The 20,848-nt window shown below is 40.6% G+C and overlaps 2 protein-coding genes across 2 annotated transcripts; both read left to right on the top strand.

The window, feature by feature from the left end:
* The first annotated feature begins 809 nt into the window (after window positions 1–809).
* On the top strand, window positions 810–6,794 carry LOC115423808 (amine sulfotransferase-like). The gene is made up of 6 exons (XM_030140859.1): window positions 810–951; window positions 3,215–3,420; window positions 3,613–3,739; window positions 3,816–3,910; window positions 6,246–6,417; window positions 6,499–6,794. Exons 1-6 carry the CDS (start codon window positions 810–812, stop codon window positions 6,606–6,608), a joined length of 852 nt encoding a protein of 283 aa, XP_029996719.1. The 3' UTR covers window positions 6,609–6,794.
* Window positions 6,795–8,167: 1,373 nt separating this feature from the next.
* Window positions 8,168–15,984, top strand: LOC115423805 (amine sulfotransferase-like). The gene is made up of 6 exons (XM_030140858.1): window positions 8,168–8,309; window positions 11,863–12,068; window positions 12,261–12,387; window positions 12,464–12,558; window positions 15,612–15,783; window positions 15,875–15,984. Exons 1-6 carry the CDS (start codon window positions 8,168–8,170, stop codon window positions 15,982–15,984), a joined length of 852 nt encoding a protein of 283 aa, XP_029996718.1.
* Window positions 15,985–20,848: the final 4,864 nt, after the last annotated feature.

The following is a 20,848-nucleotide window of genomic DNA, read 5'->3' as shown; positions in this document are numbered from 1 at the left end:
GTTTTTGTATTATGTGTTTATGTAAATCATATTATATTTGTTCATAATAATACAAAGCCAGAAACCAAATTATTTCATAAGTATCAGTCATATTATAGTATGTAGTATAGATATGCTTAGACTAGAAAGGTTATTAATGTTATTAATTATATAAGGAGAAGAGGTGGCGTTTATAAGTTGTACTTCTTCTCACTCTTTTTCGAATATGAATTATATATCTTATGTTTAAGTGTTTTGTTTATTTTCTTCTGTTTTGACATTCATATTCGAAATAAATACATTGATCAATCAATCAATTAATTATTGACACATTTCTGTTCTGTTGATTACATTGGTCTTTTTTTTTTTTTTTTTTTTTTTGCTTATTTTATATTCATACACCAATCATACACCAAACTAAAAAACCAAAAACCAAAAAAAAAAAAAAAAAAAAAAAAAAAAAAGGTTATTTTATTAAACAGTCATTATTTTGGGTACCTTACATAATGATTTGAGAACCTTGACTTTTCCATGAGTTGACTTCAGTTTTCTTCATGACTTTTCCTTCATTAGTGATTGAATCTTCACTCCCTCTTCACTGGTCCTTCAGCTGTAAAACATATGAGGGACTTTTTTGTGAATTCAAGCGTGTGTAAAACTCTTAAATGTGACGTCACTTACAGGTGAATCTTCAGTCCTGTCCTCCTGTGATCCCATTGAACAGACTTAAACACATCATCACTGGGAAACTCACCAGAGTCTGAAGTCCAGGATGTTTAAATACCAGTGATCCGCCAGGTTTTTATCACTTGATCATCGACAGATCCAACATGGAGCAGATCACTGAAAAGGTCTTCAAGTACAAGGACTACAACTTCCCCCTGGGGTTTGTGACCCCGGAGTACATCGATTCACTCCAGACCTTCGAGACCCGGGACAGCGATGTGTTCCTTGTCACCTACCCGAAGTCTGGTGAGTCCAGTCCTCATGATCACAGGAAAAATCAGATGATAACACAGATTATGTGTATTCAGGACTGTTAGCTCATATCCAGGACTGACACATGTTGGTGATAAAATCTCAGTCTCTCAGAGCTGAAGAGCTGAAGTCGAAATACAGTCAGGTGTCCCTCAAGGGTCCATACTTGGCCCAACAATTTTAAATATTTACAATAAAATCCATGGCGTTTGCAACTTTTATATCCACCTGTATGTAGACGATACTATTGTCTATACCAGGGGTGTCAAACTCATTTTAGTTCAGGGCCACATTCAGCCCAATTCGATCTCAAGCGGGCCAAACCATTAAAATTATAGCATAAAAACCTGGAAATAATGACAACTCCAAGTTTTTCCCTTCATTTTAGTGCAATAAAAAACATTCAATTATGAAAATGTTTACATTTCCAAACTATGTTTTCACAAAAAAGATGTGAATAACCAGAAAAAATTTGAATTTCTTAAGAAAAATAAGCTAAATTTTAACAATATTATGCCTCAACTTATCACTTGTACATGTGCATTACACACAATATTACACAAACAATATTGTTGAAATTTTGAAGTTTGGAATGTGTAACTAAACTAAGAATGTCTACAATATTATCTCTCAACTTATTAACAACTTCTAAATCGGATCTACAAATCCACAAAACATTTAGTAACAGACAGAATACTGTTAAAATTGTACTTGATTTTTGGGTTGTTCACATTTTATCGTGAGGGTTATTAGACTATTATGTTACTTTAGATCACATTGGGCTTAAACCAGTTCAACACCCTTGACTGTAAAAATATCTTCAGTGTAATTTTTGCACTCCATAAAATCACGCCGCGGGCCGGATTGGAACTTTTGGAGGGCCGGTTTTAGCCCACGGGCCGCATGTTTGACACCTGTGGTCATTATATTTGCAAGCAAAAGTATGTGAACCCTTTGGAATTATCGACATTTCTGTGTAAATTGGTCATAAATTGTCATCTGGTCTTCATCTACTGTAAGGCAACGTTCAGTTACAGGTAAATGTTGCCCAAATCCAATGTTTTTGTCCATCTGTCACCTGTATCTGATCTGTTAAAGACAGGCTGAACAGCACTAATCTGACCCAGACCACTTTCATATGTGGTCCTAAATCTGACCCAGACCACTTTCACATGTGGTCCTAAATCTGATACATATCTAATATTTTACAATGCAACTTCAGTCTGAACGGCCAGGTCGCATTTATCCGACCTTTACATCATTGAAATGCGACAAACATTAAAATTCTGCGTCCCAGGAGTGTTACTTCTGTAAACCCCGTGTGTGTCTGCATGGTCTCGTATTCCATCAGGACCTCTTTTGTGCATGTGGGTCACTTTCAGTCACATTCAGTTAAGACTCAAAACTGCTAGAAGTTGCATTTAATGTGGAATATGAACAAGCACACACAAAAAAAATCGGATTTCACAATGTGATATTATGAATTGCGTACAGATAACGCGCCACTTTTAATTGGTGTATTACCTGTACGCATTATAAGCTTTCCGCATCTATGTTCACACCACCTAAAACAACACGCAATTAGCTTGATTACTGATTAGTGCAATTCACAGCTAGCGCAGTTAGCGGTTAGGTTTAGGGTTAATAGTTACGGGTACATATACTGGAGACTTGGCGTACACTGACACGCGATCAAATGGCGTTGAATCACACGACAGGATGAAAATGCGTACGTATAGCACGCCAAATCCTAAAAGAACTGGCATGACATACAACGCAATTTCATTAGATCAGTCTGGATTTCATCAAAAAATCTGACTTGTGGGTTAAGACCTTCTGTCTGAATGTGGGCTAAGTCACAAGACTAGACAAACACAGTCTGTTTAAACTAATACCTCAAAAACAATTACATGTTTTCATGTTTTTATTGAACACAACATGTAAACATTCACAGCACAGAATGGAAAAAATATGTGAACCCTTGGATTTAATAACTGGTTGACCCTCCTTTGGCAGCAAAAACCAAACGTTTCCTGTAGTTGCAGATCAGACCTGTACAACGGTCAGGAGGAATTTTGGACCATTCCTCATTATAAAATAGTTTCAGTTCAACATTCTTTGGATGTCTGGTGTCAATTGCTCTCTTGAGGTCATGCCATAGCATCTCAAAGGGGTTGATTTAGGCCTGAAAGATATTGGACACTGGATCCAAATACAGATTACAGTCACGTATCTCTGCTGATGTTCGTCCACTCAGGTACGATATGGACTCAGCAGATCATCATCTCCATCTGCGAACTGGACGGCGGTCTGAACGAGTATGCCAACAATTACCAGCAGATGGTGTGGCTGGAGTATAAGATGAAAGAGGAGGATTTCTCCCTCCGACCTTCACCTCGCCTCTTCACCTCCCACCTTCCACCTCGCCTCATGCCTCCAGGCCTGAAGGACAAGAAAACCAAGGTCAGGACTTTCAAATGGCATTGAATATCACACAATATGTCGAAAATGCATATGTATAGCATGCCTAATGCCAAAAGAACTGGCATGACATACAACCAAATTTCATAAGATCAGTCTAGTATTAAACATGGAGGGGGAACAGAAGTGTTTAACGCTGCAAGTGTGTTCTTAATGGTTTGTTTCATGAATCAGATCATTTATGTGATGCGAAACCCAAAGGACGTCGTGGTGTCATATTTCCACTTCGGCCAGTCCTTCACACCACTGGACACCCCCAAGAGCTTTGGGGCCTTTCTGGAGCAGTATTTGGCAGGAAATGGTGACCAATCTCATCTTAAATCTACTCGATCATATGAAATCCATGTTCCTAACGTGTTCTATTCACTGTTCAATAGTTGGAGCATCGTCATGGTTCGACCACATCAGAGCCTGGTACTTGAACAGAGACCAGTACAACATCCTCTTCCTCACCTATGAGGACATGATTCTGGTAAGACCTGGTTCAGATCCGATATACTGAAGGGGGCGGTACTAAGACCACTTAATAAAAACTATGAACCTACAGTGACTCCTGGACATAATATTCAGTATTTTTACACACAGGTTGAATCTAAGTCTAAGGCAGGGGTGTCAAACTCATTTTAGTTCAGGGGCCACATTATGGCAAATTTGATCTGAAGTGGGCCGAACCAGTAAAATAATAACATAATAAGATAAAAATAATGTCAACTTCAAACTTTCTTCTATGTTTTAGAGCAAAAAAAAGTAAAAATATTGTGATGAAAATGTTTACATCTACCAACCATCCTTTAAAACGATGTCAATAACATGAACTGAAATTTCTTAAGAAAACTAAGTGAAATTTTAACAATATTATGTCTCAGTTTATCATTTAAACATGTAAATGACAACTTACAGATCCCAGTGGATTGACAAATACACAAAACATTTCATAAAAGGCAGAATATTGTTAAAATTACACTTCGGACATTTCAAAATGTTCATATTTGTTGCAGTTATTCATGTTTTTGTGAAATGTTAGTTTGTGTTAGTGTAAATAGAGTAAAATGACATGAAAATGTTTACATTTACAAAGAGAAAAATTTGGAGTTGTGAGTCTTTATAGGTTATTATGATAGTATTTGACTGATCTGACCAACTTGAGATTAAATTGGTCTGTATGTGGAACCTGAACTTAAATGATTAATATCTTCAGTTAGGGCTGTGCAATTAATCGAAATTCAATTACGATTTCGATTATTAGACGCAACGATTACAAAAATTATGTAATCGAGAAAAAACGATTATTAATTTTGAGTTGTTTTAATTCACGCGCACGCAAGCTACCATGAGCTGCTCTGCCCCGCCCCCCTCTAAGCTATAGCTGCCTGCTAGCCGGCAGGTCCACCCCAAGAGGAAAGTTGTACCTAGTGGTCTGGAAAAATGGCAGGAGAATCACAGCAGAAGTGCTTGGTAAACAAAAAAGGCAAGTCAAATTCAATTGTATGGAATCACTTTGGGTTTGATGAAGAAGACGAAGAGCAAAAACACATCACGTGCAAAAAGTGTTTTGTAGTTGTGTCCGCACCGACCACTAACACAACAAACCTTTTTAACCATTTAAAGTTTAACCACCGCCACTGTTATCATAATCTTATGAAAAACTAAAACACATAAAAACAACTTCGTCCGCAATGCAATCTTCAGTTTCTGAATCTCTTTACGCTGCAACTCCCGTATTAACCTAACCTAACCCGTATAACCCTAACATGCGTATTCTAGATGGCTGTTGTATACAGAAGGCCTGAACTGAAACCTCACGGCACGCCACTGAATTTACTGTTTCATACTACATTGAACATACTTGAATTTATAATTTGCACTTTACGTTTTTTTTTTTTTTTTTTAATTGCTTCAGTTCTATGGCAAGTCTATAGCAGTTTAATTCCAGTGCACTATTTATTTATGAAAAGGAAACATACTTGAATTTACAGCATACTTATTTGCATTCAAAGGTTTTTTTTGTTTCGTACAAAAGTGAACATACTTTGCTTTAGTGGTTAAAAGCTTTATTTATGTTTAAAGAGTATATTTTACATTGTTTTGCAAGAAAAAAATAAACAACTTTCAGGTTAACAAATAATCGTTTTTAATAATCGTGATTTCAATTATTGCTAAAATAGTCGTGATTTTTTTTTTTTTTTCTATAATCGAGTTGCCCTATCTTCAGTGTATTTTTTGCATTTCACAAATTCATCCCAGGGGCCGAACTGGACCCTTTGGCGATCTGGATTTGGCTCCCAGGCCGCATGTTTGACACCTGTGGTCTAAGGGAACCAGGACTTTTTGGAGCAGCATCTAGCGGCCATCAGTTGTTTTACAACTTTAAGATACTAAAGCACCAATGAGGACAGATGTGTTTTGGTGTAAAAGTCACATGTGTTAATACATGTTGGTATTTGAATTAGCAACAGTGTTTTTCTGACTCACTTGTGTTTTCATTGTGTAATCTACACACAGTATCGTGCAATGTGAAACACAACAAACTTCATGTCATACAGTGGCTCGCTGTTAACTTATAAGATTGTTAAAAATCACACAGTGTGGGAGCCTTTAGACAATGTAGAGAAAATGGAGTCAATTTTGACTAAAAATGCTGCATTTATTCCTGAAAATAACTCATTAGCTTCAGTATTTGAAATGACTGCGGATCTTTATAGAAGGAAGAAGGTTTTTGGTCTAAGTTCTTCAACTTTCTTCATTTCTGTTCATGGAAATGACATCATCACGGAAAGGTTTTGACGCTGCTTGTTGTTTCTTTGTAGGACCTGAAGGGGGCGGTCACTAAGATCTGCAGGTTCTTGGGGAAGAACCTCAGTGACGAAGGCATCGATCAAGTCGTAGAAAAAGCTACGTTCAAGAACATGAAGAAAGACTCCAAGGCCAATTATGAGTTTTTAAGAAGGGACTGGTTCAGCGGTGACTTCATGCGTAAAGGTAAAACAATCTACCACCGCCGTCCAGACTTCTACACAAACATCGGGTTCATTCTTCTTCTTCTTCTCTTGTTCTTCACAGGTCAGATCGGTGACTGGAAGAACATGCTCACTGTGGCTCAGAGTGAACGAGTCGATCGGATGCTTCAGGAGAAACTTGGAGACACTGGTCTGAAGTTCATCTGGGAATAAGAACAGCAGCAGCTGAAGACGTGGCCTCGACTCCACTGATTCTTTCCTTTATTCATCATGTTTTCTCTCCAATCCAACACCTCTCACTCTGAGTTCCAGTGTTCGTTACTGATTAGATGCAGATTGGACACGTTGGTAAAGATTAAACCCTCATTTCCAACTTTTGTATTTTCTGACGTCTTTGTATAAAGTGCATCTTCTTCACATTCATGTGTCTCTGAATTCTTCCAACATTTATAATTGAAGCTGAAGTTTTCCAATCAGTTAAATGATCAATATAAGGACCTGAGGAACTTTGTCAGAGGTCAGATTATAACGATGATGACCGGGTCAGAGTATCTCCCCAACTCCAGGTGTTGGTCTGGTTTAATTACATCTGAACAGTCCAACCCACTACTGGGAACTTTTGACTGACCTCATTAAATGGTGTATGTCATGTCAGTTCTTTTGGCATTTTGCGTGCTATACCCAGGGTGCGATTTGTACGCCACTTTTAATTGGCATGTTATCTGTACACATTAATAGTTTTCCACATGTATGTTCATGCCGTTATTAGCCCCCTGTCCAACCTGAATCCACACGTCAAATACCACACACTGAGGGTTAGGGTTATGTGAACCGGAGATCTTGGCGTAAATTGACACACAATCAAATGGCGTTGAATAAGATACAAAAGGTCAAAAATACGTAGGTATAGCCCGACAAATGCCAGAAGAACTGGAGTGACTTAAAACGCTATTTATTGAGATCAGTCTTCAAGGGGTTAAATTACCTGGATAATCAGCCTGGACCTCGTCCAGTGGATTTACAGAATATGATCAAAAGACTTTCAGCAGAACTGAGTCGGATATGAAAGTTCCTGGTAATGTTGGTGGAAAAGACGACTAAGTTTTATTGCATTTCAGATCGTGTCCCAACTTCTGTTTTTGTTGCAAAGTCAAGTAAAAACCCATTTAAATCCATTTTAAGAAAAATAATTTAAGAACAAGCCAACAGCTAATCAATTAATCAATAAAATAAACGACAGACTAATTAAGGGGGAAGGTAATTGTTAGTTTCAGCTCTAATAAAATCATTTCACTCTGAAACCAAAACAAAGAAAACCTAAATAAATGATTCGAATAAATTTTCCAGAACTTTGTGGTAGAAACACAAACCATACAATTACAAGGAATTCTTTTACCAGGTAAATAAATTGGTACAATCAAATGGCGTTGAATAAGATGCAAAAGGTCAAAAAATGTGTAGGTATAGCCCGACAAATGCCATAAGAACTGGAATAAATGTTTAAGTTCATTTCTTATAGTTTGGCCTGGGGGAAACACACACACACATACATACACATGCCCTCAGGCATGTAACAACACCATGAGCAAACACACGCAAAGTTTATATGTCGCAGAACTTCTTGAGCTACACTGTTCCTTCCAGGTGAGTCTTGAGTCCTGTCCTCCTGTGATCCCATTGGACGAACACCAACACCAGTGTTCCCCTCATCACCACAGTCCAAAGGCCAGGATTTTCCAATACTTCATCCCCTGATCATTGACAGATTCAACATGGAGCAGATCGGTGAAAAACTCTTCAAGTACAAGGACCACAACTTCTTCCTGTGGCCTGTGAACGAGGAGTACATCGATTCACTCCAGACCTTCGAGATCCGGGACAGCGACGTATTCCTCGTCACCTACCCGAAGTCAGGTGAGTCCAATCCTCATGATCACATGACAAATCAGCTGATAACACAGATTATGTGTATTCAGGACTATTAGCTCATATCCAGGACTGATACATGTTGGCGATATAGCGTACTTTCCGGACTATAAGCTACTACTTTTTTCTCACCCTTTGAACCCTGTCCAACGATGCCGCTCAAGTATAGATTTTTACGGGCTAATGGCCTCCAGGGGGCGCTCTAGCAGGAAGCACAAAAGCGATACAGACAGGTGGAAGAGGTGATGAAGAGGAGAAGTTTTAAAGTTAACTTTTAACAATAATTTTGCGTGTAATACACAAACCCTCATCATGGAAAACACATGAAGAAATGCATATGATGCAGATTTTAACTTAAAACCAATCGATGTGTCTGTCTAAGAAGGAAACAGAGCGGCAGCACGGAAGAGACAATGAGAGACAACGGAAGATAGACGTAGAAGGAGTGTGACGGAGCCTTTCTGAGGCTGTTCAACTCCGATACTGAAGAAGACAACTGCAGTGGTTTCAATGAGCAGAAGGAAGATGAAGATAGAGATCAATGACTTTTCCAGGTTTTTTAACCAGCTGTGTTCCTGCCGTTTTACTGCCGTGTCACAGGCACTGTTTGGAAAAAAGCAGTTAAGGTATGGAAATAAATATTTAATTCATCTTTCTGTTTACCATCTTTCTGTGTAAATATCTCATGTTACAACGTGGACACCTGCGGCTTATAGTCAGGTGTGGCCTATACATGTACAAATATTTTTTCTTTTAAAATTTGGTGGGTGCGGCTTATATTCAGGTGTGCTCTATCTCGGTCTCTCAGAGCTCTAAAGCTCGACTCAATGGCTTTTGTTCTGGATACATACAGTCAGGTGTCCCTCAAGAGTCCATACTTGGCCCAGTAATTTTAAATATTTACATCAACAATGAAACCAATGGCGTTGGCCACTTTAATATCCACTTGTATGCTGATGATACTATTGTCTATACAGTTGCAAGAAAAAGTGTGTGAACCGAGGAGTTAGTGAACCTGGAGTTCAATCAATGAGACGACATTGGACATGTTGGTTAAAGCTGTCCTGCCCGATAAAAAACACAGACCACCTTTGAAATTGCTATTCTCAAGAAGCACTCTCTGATGTGTACCATGCCTCATACAAAAGAGCTCTCAGAACACTTAAGATGAAGAATTGTTGATTTGCATAAAGCTGCTAAAAGTTACCAAAGTATCTCTTAAAGTCCTGATGTTCATCCTTCCATGGTAAGACAAACCGTCTATAAATGGAGAAAGTTCAGCGCCCCCTAGGAGGGGCCATCCTATTAAGAGGACTGCTAGAGCACAGCACAGAATGACTAATGACCTGAAGAAGAATCTGAGTGTTAGCTAAAGACTTACAGAAAAGAACTTAAGGTCATCTGTCCACCAGTTGAAGCTCTGAGGATGGTGATGCAACAGGACAACAACCCAAAGCACAGAAGTAAATCAACAACAGAATGGATTTAATGGAAGAAAACAGGCCTTCTGGACTGGCCCAGTCCAAGTCCTGACCTCAACCCCTTTGAGATGCTGTGGCATGACCTCGAGAGGGACTCACACCAGGCATCCAAAGAATGTCGCTGAACTGAAATGATACTGTGAAAGCGTCTGTTGAGAAACTCCAGATTGGTCCTGATTGGATGTCCCAGCAGGACACTGACCCCAAGCATACCACCAAGGTAGTGCAGCAGTGGTTCAAGGACATGACCCAGTCCAAGTCCAGACCTAAACCATAAAGAGGATCTGAAAAGGGAGCTGAAGACCAGAGTGATGGGTAGGAGACCATCCAACTGGACCAGGCTGGAGGCTTTGGCCCAGGAAGAGTGGACCACCATCCCACAGGAGACATAAGACAGTCTGTGGACACTAACAGGAACCATCATCCAGAACAAAGGCTTCTATCGACAAGAGACCCTTTCGATGTTGCTAAACAGTTATGATTTATTTTGTGGGTGGGGCCTAACTGGTGGCAGAAAGTGACAGTTGTGGTGTCAGTAGTACATGGAAGCCAGTGTCAGGAATGCCAAAATCAGGACAGAAACAGAGTAATGGAAGATACAGAGGCCTTCTTCAATTATTTTAATGGTCCATCAACGAGAGACAAGGTGTAAAGATGGGTTAGACTTAGGGTTAGCGACTGTATAGGTGACACATTTTTATGAAAAACTTGTTTGAAAAAGATTCAGGTGCACTTTATTGATGCACAGGTGGAAATCCAGTATTTTCATCAACTCAATAAAGAGAAAAAAGAAAGAAAACCAGAGTTAATGAACATGTAACCATCAGTCCATGACTCATCGGGCTGAGGGTTGGGACTCGACAGGAACTGGAGTGGACTTTAGTACTGAGCTAGAAGGTCCTGGGTTCGACTCCAACACCAGTCGATGGGCGGTGGGACCTTTCTGTGTGGGGGTTGAATGTTCTTTCCGTGTTTGCATGGGTTCTCTCCAGCTCCTCCCAGCAACCAAACACATGCACTGATAGGTTAATGGGTTAAAATAAATTGCCCATAGATGTGAATGTGACAGTGATTGTTTGTCTCTATTAGAGGTAAGATCTTAAGCCCAAGCCCGAGTCCGACCCGACCCGAATTTCGGGCCGGGTGGGGCCTAAAATGTCAATCATTACGTTCGGGTCGGGTCGGGCCGGGCTTCTCTCTCGCTGACTTTTTTTTAAATAAATATATGTTTATAAAAATGTATACTAAAACGATGTGTGGATACTAAACTAAGGAATACTTGTTATAAAATAAATAATTTGGATAAAACAGAGAAGGCGCTGTAAGGTAATTGCTATTTAACTACTAAACAGGAGCCGCAGAGCCAGAGCACGCTTTGCGCACGTGACAGAGCCAGAGCATCCGTCATTGTTCTTCTTTGTCTCTCTGCCTCTCTCTCTCTCTTAAAGTGCTGCGCTAGATTCTTAAGGACGTACTGCTGCTGTGGTTTATGGCCCAATTTTCAACCCGTCAAAATGACAGACGGCCTTAAATTTTTCCCGTCAACTCTTAAAAAAATCCGTCAATGATGGAAAATTGTCGGTTAATGTAACCTCTGCAGACACAGAAATATAAAAGATGTAAATGTTTATACAGTCTTGTTTAACTTAGATTTCGTTACAAAAGACAGGCTTTAATTTGTTATCATAAATCACCCCTCCTCCTCCCTCCTCCTCACAAATAAAATATGAAATTTCGCGTTTGCTTCGGGCTCGGGCCTGCAAATCAAGTTAATTGGTCGGGCTCGGGCTGGGTCGGGCTTTAATACCCGCGGGCCTGGGTCGGGTCGGGCTGGATTTTTTAGGCCCGATCTTACCTCTAGTCTCTATATGCTCAGCCCTGCGATGAACTGGTGACAGGTCCAGGGTGAACCCCGCCTTTGTCCATAGGTACCTGGGATAGGCTCCTCGCCAGCGACCCTAGTGAGGATATAGTGGTTCAGAAGATGAATGAATGACATTGGACACTGGATACAAATACAGATTACAGTCACGTGTCTCTACTGATGTTCGTCCACTCAGGTACGATATGGACTCAGCAGATCATCATCTCCATCTGTGAACTGGACGGCGGTCTGAACGAGTTTCCCAACAACTGCCAGCAGATGAGGTGGCTGGAGAATAAGATGAAAGAGGAGGATTACTCCCTCCGACCTTCACCTCGCCTCTTCACCTCCCACCTTCCACCCCGCTTCATGCCTCCAGGCCTGAAGGACAAGAAAACCAAGGTCAGGACTTTCAAATGGCATTGAGTATCACACAATATGTCGAAAATGCATATGTATAGCATGCCAAATGCCAAAAGAACTGGCATGACATACAACCAAATTTCATAAGATCAGTCTAGTATTAAACATGGAGGGGGAACAGAAGTGTTGAACGCTGCAAGTGTGTTCTTAATGATTTGTTTCATTAATCAGATCATTTATGTGATGCAAAACCCAAAGGACATCGTGGTGTCATATTTCCACTTCAGCCAGTCCGTCACAACATGGGACACCCCCAAGAGCTTTGAGGCCTTTCTGGAGCAGTATTTGGCAGGAAATGGTGACCAATCTCATCTTAAATTTACTCGATCATATGAAATCCATGTTCCTAACGTGTTCTATTCACTGTTCAACAGTTGGAGGATCATCATGGTTCGACCACATCAGAGCCTGGTACTTGAACAGAGACCAGTACAACATCCTCTTCCTCACCTACGAGGACATGATTCTGGTAAGACCTGGTTCAGATCTGATATACTGGTAGGTTTTGCTGTTGCTTTGTTGGATCTGAACTGGGCGGTACTAAGACCACATATTAAATACTAGAAGCACTCGGAGAGCGCAGACCTCCGCCAAGGCTGATCAGTGGCGCCCCCTGTGGGCCCCCCCACCCCCGATCACCACCAAAATTTAATCATTTCTTCCTTATCCCATTTCCAACAAACCCTGAAAATTTCATCCAAATCTGTCCATAACTTTTTGAGTTATGTTGCACACTAACGGACAGACAAAAAAACAAACAGACAAACAAACAAACAAACCCTGGCAAAAACATAACCTCCTTGGCGGAGGTAATAATGTGCCCACCCTGGAAAACACTCGGCCTTCAGTCCACGCCAGAGTTTTTGCACAGACAGACGGACGGATGGAAGGATGGACGATGAACTGATGACAATAGGCTGCAGCGAGGGCCGAAGGTAAAAACTATGAACCTACAGTGACTCCTGGACATAACATTCAGTATTTTTAGTCACAGGTTGAATGTAAGTCTAAGGGTGTATTCACACCTACATCGTTGGGTCCGTTTAAAACGGATCGGAGTTCATTTCCCTGGAAAGTCCGGACTTTTTTTTTAGGTGTGAATACAAAAATGCGAACTCTGATTCAAATCAAACAGGCGGACCGAGACCGTCCGCTTGCAAACGACTCTGAGCCGGTTAACTTCTGGTGTGAATATAACCGGCCTCAAGCTGAAACAAACCACAGAATCTTGCGCCTTTTTGTGCATGACAGGCCCCTGTACCAGCTGGACGTAGCCGAGGTTCATGGGTAGTCAGAGCTACTAGCAGCAGCCATGAGCCCTGGACCAGAGGTTGCGCTAGACATTTTTATTGTCCGTCATTTTGACGGACAGGGTCGTAAAAATTCCGTCATAACATATTATTATCCGTCATTTCAAATATTTATTTTTTAATGATAAAGAGACATATTTAGTAGTATTTAATGTTCAAAAACATTTCAATGATGCAGCAACTGTAGTTGCTGCTGGCTGATAAACCAACGTGATATCATGACTCGCATAATTATATACGCCACTTTTAATTGGTGTGTTATGCACTGAGGGTTAGGGTTCAGGTTATATGAACCAGAGATCTACGCACAAATTGACATGCCATCAAATAACACATGAAAGGTAGAAAATGCGTACATATAGCGCACCAAATGCCATTGGCGTATTCCTTGCTTTTCCGTCATCCGTCCCTCTTTTTTCACCGCGTTTATTAATGACATCGGATTTAACTGGGCTTTCTAAAATAACTAAGGAGACTCGGCTGTCTTCACAGTTTGCGCTAGCAAAGTAGCATCTAATTTTGGCTAAAGTCAGCTAAACAACGACCCAAGACTGGACACTGACTGATTAATGTTCACACTGGCACCAATTGGACAGGGGGTCTACTACAGGTGGACTAATGGTGAGTCATGTGACTGCAGTACCGCTGTTGTATTCAGTGGAGTTGTGAACAGTGGTGCTGTTGGTCCCACACAGGTAGGAGGCTGGTATGGACTGTTTGATGCCTTGTTAAGAGACAGACAGACCAGCGATTCTGCAAACAGGTTCTGTTCACAGTGTTGTGTGAAAACTTTCTTTGGTAGTATGAGACTGGTGTGTGTGTGTGTGTGTGCGTGTTCCTTTAAGTGCGAGAGCGGTGTGTGGCGCGTGCATGTGCGTATGGTGTGAGTGGTCGAGCAAGGTGAGGGAGCGGCAGTTTTGAGTATGAGTGTGTCAGAGGACAGAAGGAAAAAGTGTACAAACATCGATATACTGTGCATAAATAAAAGCTGCTGTCTTCCACTACTGACAAGGGAGTTAACCCGACATCGGCCCTGGAGGAAATCTGCCCTGTGCTCGCTGACTACGGTCGGATGAGCCGAGCAGGAGAGGTTAACAGTAGATTACCCTCAGTGTTTGAATCTGTCAAAATGACGGACAGCCTTCAGAATTTTCCGTCATTTAAAAAAAAAAATCCGTCAATGACGGAATATTTTCGGTTAACACGACCTCTGCCCTGGACAGACATAGAGCAATGAGGAGATTGAATGTCTCATTGGCATTTGGTCAGATGCCCACATTATGAAACTGGCTCCGAATGAACTGTTGTTGACAGTTAACAGTATTTTCATAAATGTGTGTCTGTAAAAATAGAATACTTATTACGAACATGATAATTATATGTAGGACCTCCACGTCTGTTTTCATCAACACTCGCCATCGCCGATTCACCCCACCCCCGACTTTTCTGTCCAATGCCAGCGCAGTTCGTCACATGCGTGCTTCTGTTTACGCAGTTTGGTCCACTAGCAAAAAGTGTAATGAGAATGTGATCCGACCCAAATGAAAAAAATAAAGTTTCCATTCGATCCGAATCAAATAAGCAGACCAAAGGACTTTTCAGGTGGGAATACACCCTAAGGGAACCAGGACTTTTTGGAGCAGCATCTAGAGGCCGTCGGTGATATTACAACTTTAAGATAGTAAAGCACCAACGAGGACAGACGTGTTTTGGTGTAAAAGTCATGGATGTGCTATACATGTTGGTATTTGAATTAGTGACTGTGTTTTTCTGACTCGCTACCATTACCTGACTGAAATTTTTCTGGCTGTGATCGATGTAACACTGTGTCTACAGTGCATTTATTCGCAGTATTTCACCATTAAAAAGTACAGAAAGTCAACTTCATTATTGTCTAGAAATGAAAAAGTCTGGAAACTTCTGATCTAGAAGTCACACTTTTACCCGATGAGTTTGTATGTCCCTGAATTTTGACTGTAATGAAATTTACTGAACAAGATTTAGACGATGTAGAGAAAATGGAGTCAACTTTGACTAAAAATGTTGTATTTATACCCGAAAATAAGGTATTAACTTCAGTATTTGAAATGACCGCGGACCTTTATAGAATGAAGAAGGTTTTCGGTCTAAGTTCTTCAACTTTCTTCATTTCTGTTCATGGAAATGACATCATCACGGAAAGGTTTTGACGCTGCTTGTTGTTTCTTTGTAGGACCTGAAGGGGGCGGTCACTAAGATCTGCAGGTTCTTGGGGAAGAACCTCAGCGACAAAGGCATCGATCAAGTCGTAGAAAAAGCTACGTTCAAGAACATGAAGAAAGACTCCAAGGCCAACTATGAGTCTTTCAGAAGGGACTTGGGCATCGGTGACTTTATGCGTAAAGGTAAAACAATCTACCACCACCATCCAGACTTCAACACAAACATTGGGTTCATTCTTCTTCTTGTTCTTCTACGTTTTCTTGTTCTTCACAGGTCAGATCGGCGACTGGAAGAACATGTTCACCGTGGCTCAGAGTGAACGAGTCAATCGGATGCTTCAGGAGAAACTTGGAGACACTGGTCTGAAGTTCATCTGGGAATAAGAACAGCAGCAGCTGAAGACATGGCCTCGACTCCACTGATTCTTTCCTTTATTCATCATGTTTTCTCTCCAATCCAACACCCCTCTCTCTGAGTTCCAGTGTTCGTTACTGATTAGATGCAGATCGGACACGTTGGTAAACATTAAACCCTCATTTCCAACTTTTGTATTTTCTGATGTCTTTATATAAGGTGCATCTTCTCCATGTTCATGTGTCTCTGATTTCTTCCAACATTTATAATTGAAGCCAAAGTTTTCAAATCCACAAAATGATCTATATAAGGACCTGAGGAACTTTGTCAAAGGTCAGATTATAACGATGATGACCGGGTCAGAGTATCTCCCCAACTCCAGGTGTTGGTCTGGTTTAAGTACATCTCAACAGTTCACCCCACTACTGGGAACTTTTGACTGACCTCATTAAATGGCGTATGTCACACTAGTTCTTTTGGCATTTTGCGTGCTATACCCAGGGTGCAATTTGTACGCCACTTTTAATTGCCATTTTATCTGTACACATTAATAGTTTTCCACATGTATGTTCACGCCATTATTAGCCCCCTGTCCAACCTGAATCGATACGTCAAATACCACACACTGAGGGTTAGGGTTACGTGAACGGGAGATCTTGGCGTAAATTGACACACAATTAAATGGCGTTGAATAAGATACAAAAGGTCAAAAATACATAAGTATAGCCCGACAAATGCCACAAATGCCAGAAGAACTGGAGTTAACGTTCAAGTTAATTTCTTTTAATTTGGCCTGGGGGGGGGGGGGTGTCAACTTTTTCATTCTTAGATTTAGTGGAATGAGTTCTTTTCAGTTCGGGAAGGGGAAATGCTTCAATGTCCCTATAGGGTGTGGCCTGCCTTCCCCCTCCATTTTATAAATTTTTGCCAGCACCTCCAGGTCCTTTTGGTTCTTTGAGTTTATTTTGGTACGTATTGCCTTTTGAGTTCCTGTTATTTTTTTGGAAATGATTTCATTCTTAATGATCTGGATTACATTTGTTTGATTTGGTGAATAAAATCCTTTAAATCATTTACTTTCTGTGGTGTCCTTCCTTTATGTTGGGGTCTCCTTTTCCTTTGAGCCAGTTTACTTTCTTATCGTTTGGAGACCGTAACAATGGGAATAAATTTTCCAGAACTCCGAGGTAGAAACACAAACCATACAATTACAAGGAATTCTTTTACCAGGTAAATAAAAATGGCTGCCACTGCCACAGTGTTGTGGCACCAAATATGGGTTTGTCTGTTGCCACAGAGTCAATTAAATGATCCATATTCTGCACTCTGAACATCGTCCCAGTACGTGCGTGAAGTTGGCCCCCCACCCAATGAAATTCTCTGGATAAGTAGTCTCATTCGTTTGTGCTGGTTTGTGCCGTTAAAATTCTCGTTTGTGCTGTTATGGTTTTATTAGGGATGTCCGATAATATCAGCCCATCGATATTATCGGCCCAATATTGGCATAAAAATGTAATATCGGTGAATATCGTTATTTTTTTTGCCTATCATTAAAACTGATAAAATAATGCCTTGATTTCACCGACATTTACCAACATGTAAATGAAGCATTGCTTGTAGCTGAAAGAAATGTGCAGTTTTCAAAATTGTACTGTAGAGTTGCCACACTGTAACAGACTCATGGAGGGAGGGAGAGAAAATAAATAAATATGGCATTTTTTCCACAACTTAACTCTTTCCCCGCCAATGACGAGATTTTCCGTCACTCCGTGTTTTCACAGTTATACTGTAGTTGAAGCTGTTGCAGATCGTGTGAATTACTTTCCTTAGTCCAAAAACAAACAGTTAAGCAGCTTTTTCTGAAAAATGACGGACTGGGTTTAACGTTTTCGCACTGGAGCCTCCATATCCCATGGCAACGCATACAGCACCAGTCACTGTGAATTAGGAAATGCAGACTCTGCAGGAACCACGCGCAGTTTCAAAAGCCTTAAAGATGATTGTGGAGACAGAGTCTGACAATTCAACATATGATGGAGCTACAGAAGAACCATTTAGAGACAGGAACGGAGAAATAGAAGGTGAGGGAGACGGACACGGAACATGGGAAACACGGATCGGCTCAGGTCCGACACGGAGATGAGAAAGAGGAAGGGCACGGAGTGACACAGAGAAAATGACAGACAGGAGGAAGAGAAAAGAGACATTTATAGAGGACATTCAAGGAGAAGACAGACACACAGACATGGGACAAGACGAAGGACAGCTAGTGTTCATCTGTTAGAGTGAGTTCAGATTCAGACTGAGGACACAGAACAGATTCAGCTGTAGAATGTCAGCAGGGACACAGGTAAGACAGTTTGATTTGGCTTTAGTATGAAATAAATAAATAAATACATACAGTCTACTCTCGTTATACCGCCAACTTCCGTTCACGGCCAAATTGGCGGTATAGCGAAAATGGCGTTACAACGGGTTGCGTCCATAATGTGCATGTCTTTACTATATGATGTCTATGCTGCCTCCGTTAACCCGTTGTAATTGCGTTTCTAAATAAATCTTGATTCTGTTATGTTGTAAGGGATCATTTAAAGTGGGGAAACCTTTTAAGCATTATTATACCGTGTCGGGAAATGACACCCCATCATCTTGAGGCTTTGGCTTAATCCCACGTCCTCTTCCCGACATCCTGACCTACCGAGTGTTCTGCGATAAATGAATGGTGGCCGTTCCGTAGACCTACTCGTAGCTTGTCGCGATCAGCGTCTGGCGCGTTTGTTTCAGTGCATTGTTAAAATTTATGTGTATTCGATGGCAATCACGCTGGCGGTATAACGGTCGGGAAATAAATGGTATAAGTGTTGTTTGTGCATGGAACTGGGCTGGCGGATGGCGATAGGTGGAAATGGCGGTAGCTAATGGAATAATGCATTGGGGATTTTTGTGCAATGGTTTTGGTCGGCGGTGAGTGAAAATGGCGGTAAAACGGCAGGCGGTTTAACGAGAGTAGACTGTATATTCATACATAGATAAATAACTAGATGTCCATATAATTATTTACAGATCAAACACAGCAGCTGGTCCAACAGGAGGACGTGGTGCAGCCAAGGAAAGGCCAGAAATCTACAGTATTTAGTGCATTTGTTTCTTTTTTTCTTGAAAATGAGGAATATTGAAGTGTTTATATCAAAAAACTAAACTACTATGTGGAAGACTTATAACTGACGTATGTAAATGTGTAAAGTTTAGAAGGAACCTGGTGCTTTAGAAGATGTTTGGTCTAAGTTTTTGTAGGTGACATCACAAGATGGCTGCCACTAATCTTCCTGCTGTAGAGTCTCCTTGTAAATCTGCTTAAAATCACCAAAATACTGCTGCCATCCATGTGCTATGAAAGCATTGTTGGTGGTAAAGTGTTTTTTTGGTTTACTTTTTATGGACATTTGATTAGTTTGGTGTCTTTTGACTGTGGATTTTCAAAGGGGCCTGAGAGCACATGGTGACCAACAACACAACTTCAAGCTTCCTGAAGCATGTCTTTGTAAAAAAAGGTTGAAAACATGGCGACAACAACTAAAAAGTTGGCAGAAGAGCTGGAAGAGATTAAAAAAACACTCAATTTCATGTCTGAGGAGATCAGCAAAGTGGTTAAGCAGCAAGCCAGTCTGATGGGCCTAGTGGAAGAAGTCCGTGAGCTGAAGGCCACAATCAAACTTAAAGACCAGAAGATCCACCTGCTTGAAGAAAGGATTGATGACTTGGAGCAGTACTCCAGGGGAAACGATCTGATCATCACTGGGCTGGATACCAGACATCGCAGCTATGCCAGGGCTGCAGCCAGTGACCAGCAAGGTGAGGATGCACCACCTGAAGAACTGCTCACACTAGAGACACAAGTTGTTAACTTTTTGAGCAGTAAGAACATTGATCTGGAGAGTGTGAACATCTCAGCTTGCCACAGCCTCCCACGCAAAGGATAAAAATGCCAAACCAACTATTGTTGTTCAGCTTACCAACAGAAAGTTTAAGATTAATTTACTGCGACAAGCAAAAAAACTAAAGGGCACAGGGGTTTACATAAATGAACATTTGACAAAGAAAAACGCTGAAATAGCTAGGCATAGTCGCATACTCAGAAAACAAAATAAAATTCAAGCAACATGGACAAGGAATGGGAAAACATTTATCAAGTTAAATGGACCACCAGAGCAGGCAAAGGTGATTGCAGTGAGGGATCTGAGAGACCTGGAACAATACAAGTGATAATGGATACAGCTCGGTTAGCAAACGGCACACTCAGTGAGGACTGGAAAATGTTTGGTTTATTGGAACAAAGAAGCAAGATAATGAGTTTGTGCCAAGTTTGCAGTATGGAAATAGAATTTGTTGCTTTTTACTTTGAGTTATATCCTGTGCTTTATGAAGATAAGAGAACAGTTGTATTATACATGCACATCTTACAATCTTGTGACTTGTTTTGTTGATATTGCTTTTTTTTTTTTTTTTTTTTATTAGTTAGGATATGACGGATAAAAATATATCTTTTCTTTAGAACAGGAGTATGACAATTTCTATGAGAACGAAAACTATTTAGCTGATCCTTGTTTTAATAGAATATATGAAGAGTCATACTTAAGTTTTTTGAAGTCATCTGAACATAAATCATTTAGCTTTGAGAAAGACATTGATCCAGATGTAAATTTTCACAAAGATTGGAACTCTGGGTCCAAGTACTACACGGAAAATCAGTTTAATGAACTCAGTCTGAATGGATTTTCAATTATACACTTTAATAGTCGAAGCCTCTATGCAAATTTTGATCAAATCAAAGAAAATGTGCAATCATTAAAACATAGTTTTCAAGTCATTGCCATCAGTGAAACCTGGTTGACA

The sequence above is a fragment of the Sphaeramia orbicularis genome, chromosome 8 (assembly GCF_902148855.1).
Source record: "Sphaeramia orbicularis chromosome 8, fSphaOr1.1, whole genome shotgun sequence".
NCBI classification, from domain to species: Eukaryota; Metazoa; Chordata; class Actinopteri; order Kurtiformes; family Apogonidae; genus Sphaeramia; species Sphaeramia orbicularis.
The sequence above is the reverse complement of the archived record's forward strand: the minus strand, read 5'-3'. Positions and strand labels throughout refer to the sequence as shown.

What these genes read in the sequence shown, in the direction of transcription:
- LOC115423805 (XM_030140858.1), top strand. Translation starts at nt 8,168, where the DNA reads ATGGAGCAGATCGGTGAAAAACTCTTCAAGTACAAGGACCACAACTTC. An exon ending in TGAAGGACAAGAAAACCAAG is followed by an intron (nt 12,069 to 12,260) that starts GTCAGGACTTTC and finishes TTCATTAATCAG; the next exon opens with ATCATTTATGTGATGCAAAA. An exon ending in CCTACGAGGACATGATTCTG is followed by an intron (nt 12,559 to 15,611) that starts GTAAGACCTGGT and finishes GTTTCTTTGTAG; the next exon opens with GACCTGAAGGGGGCGGTCAC.
- LOC115423808 (XM_030140859.1), top strand. Translation starts at nt 810, where the DNA reads ATGGAGCAGATCACTGAAAAGGTCTTCAAGTACAAGGACTACAACTTC. An exon ending in TGTCACCTACCCGAAGTCTG is followed by an intron (nt 952 to 3,214) that starts GTGAGTCCAGTC and finishes TCGTCCACTCAG; the next exon opens with GTACGATATGGACTCAGCAG. An exon ending in TGAAGGACAAGAAAACCAAG is followed by an intron (nt 3,421 to 3,612) that starts GTCAGGACTTTC and finishes TTCATGAATCAG; the next exon opens with ATCATTTATGTGATGCGAAA.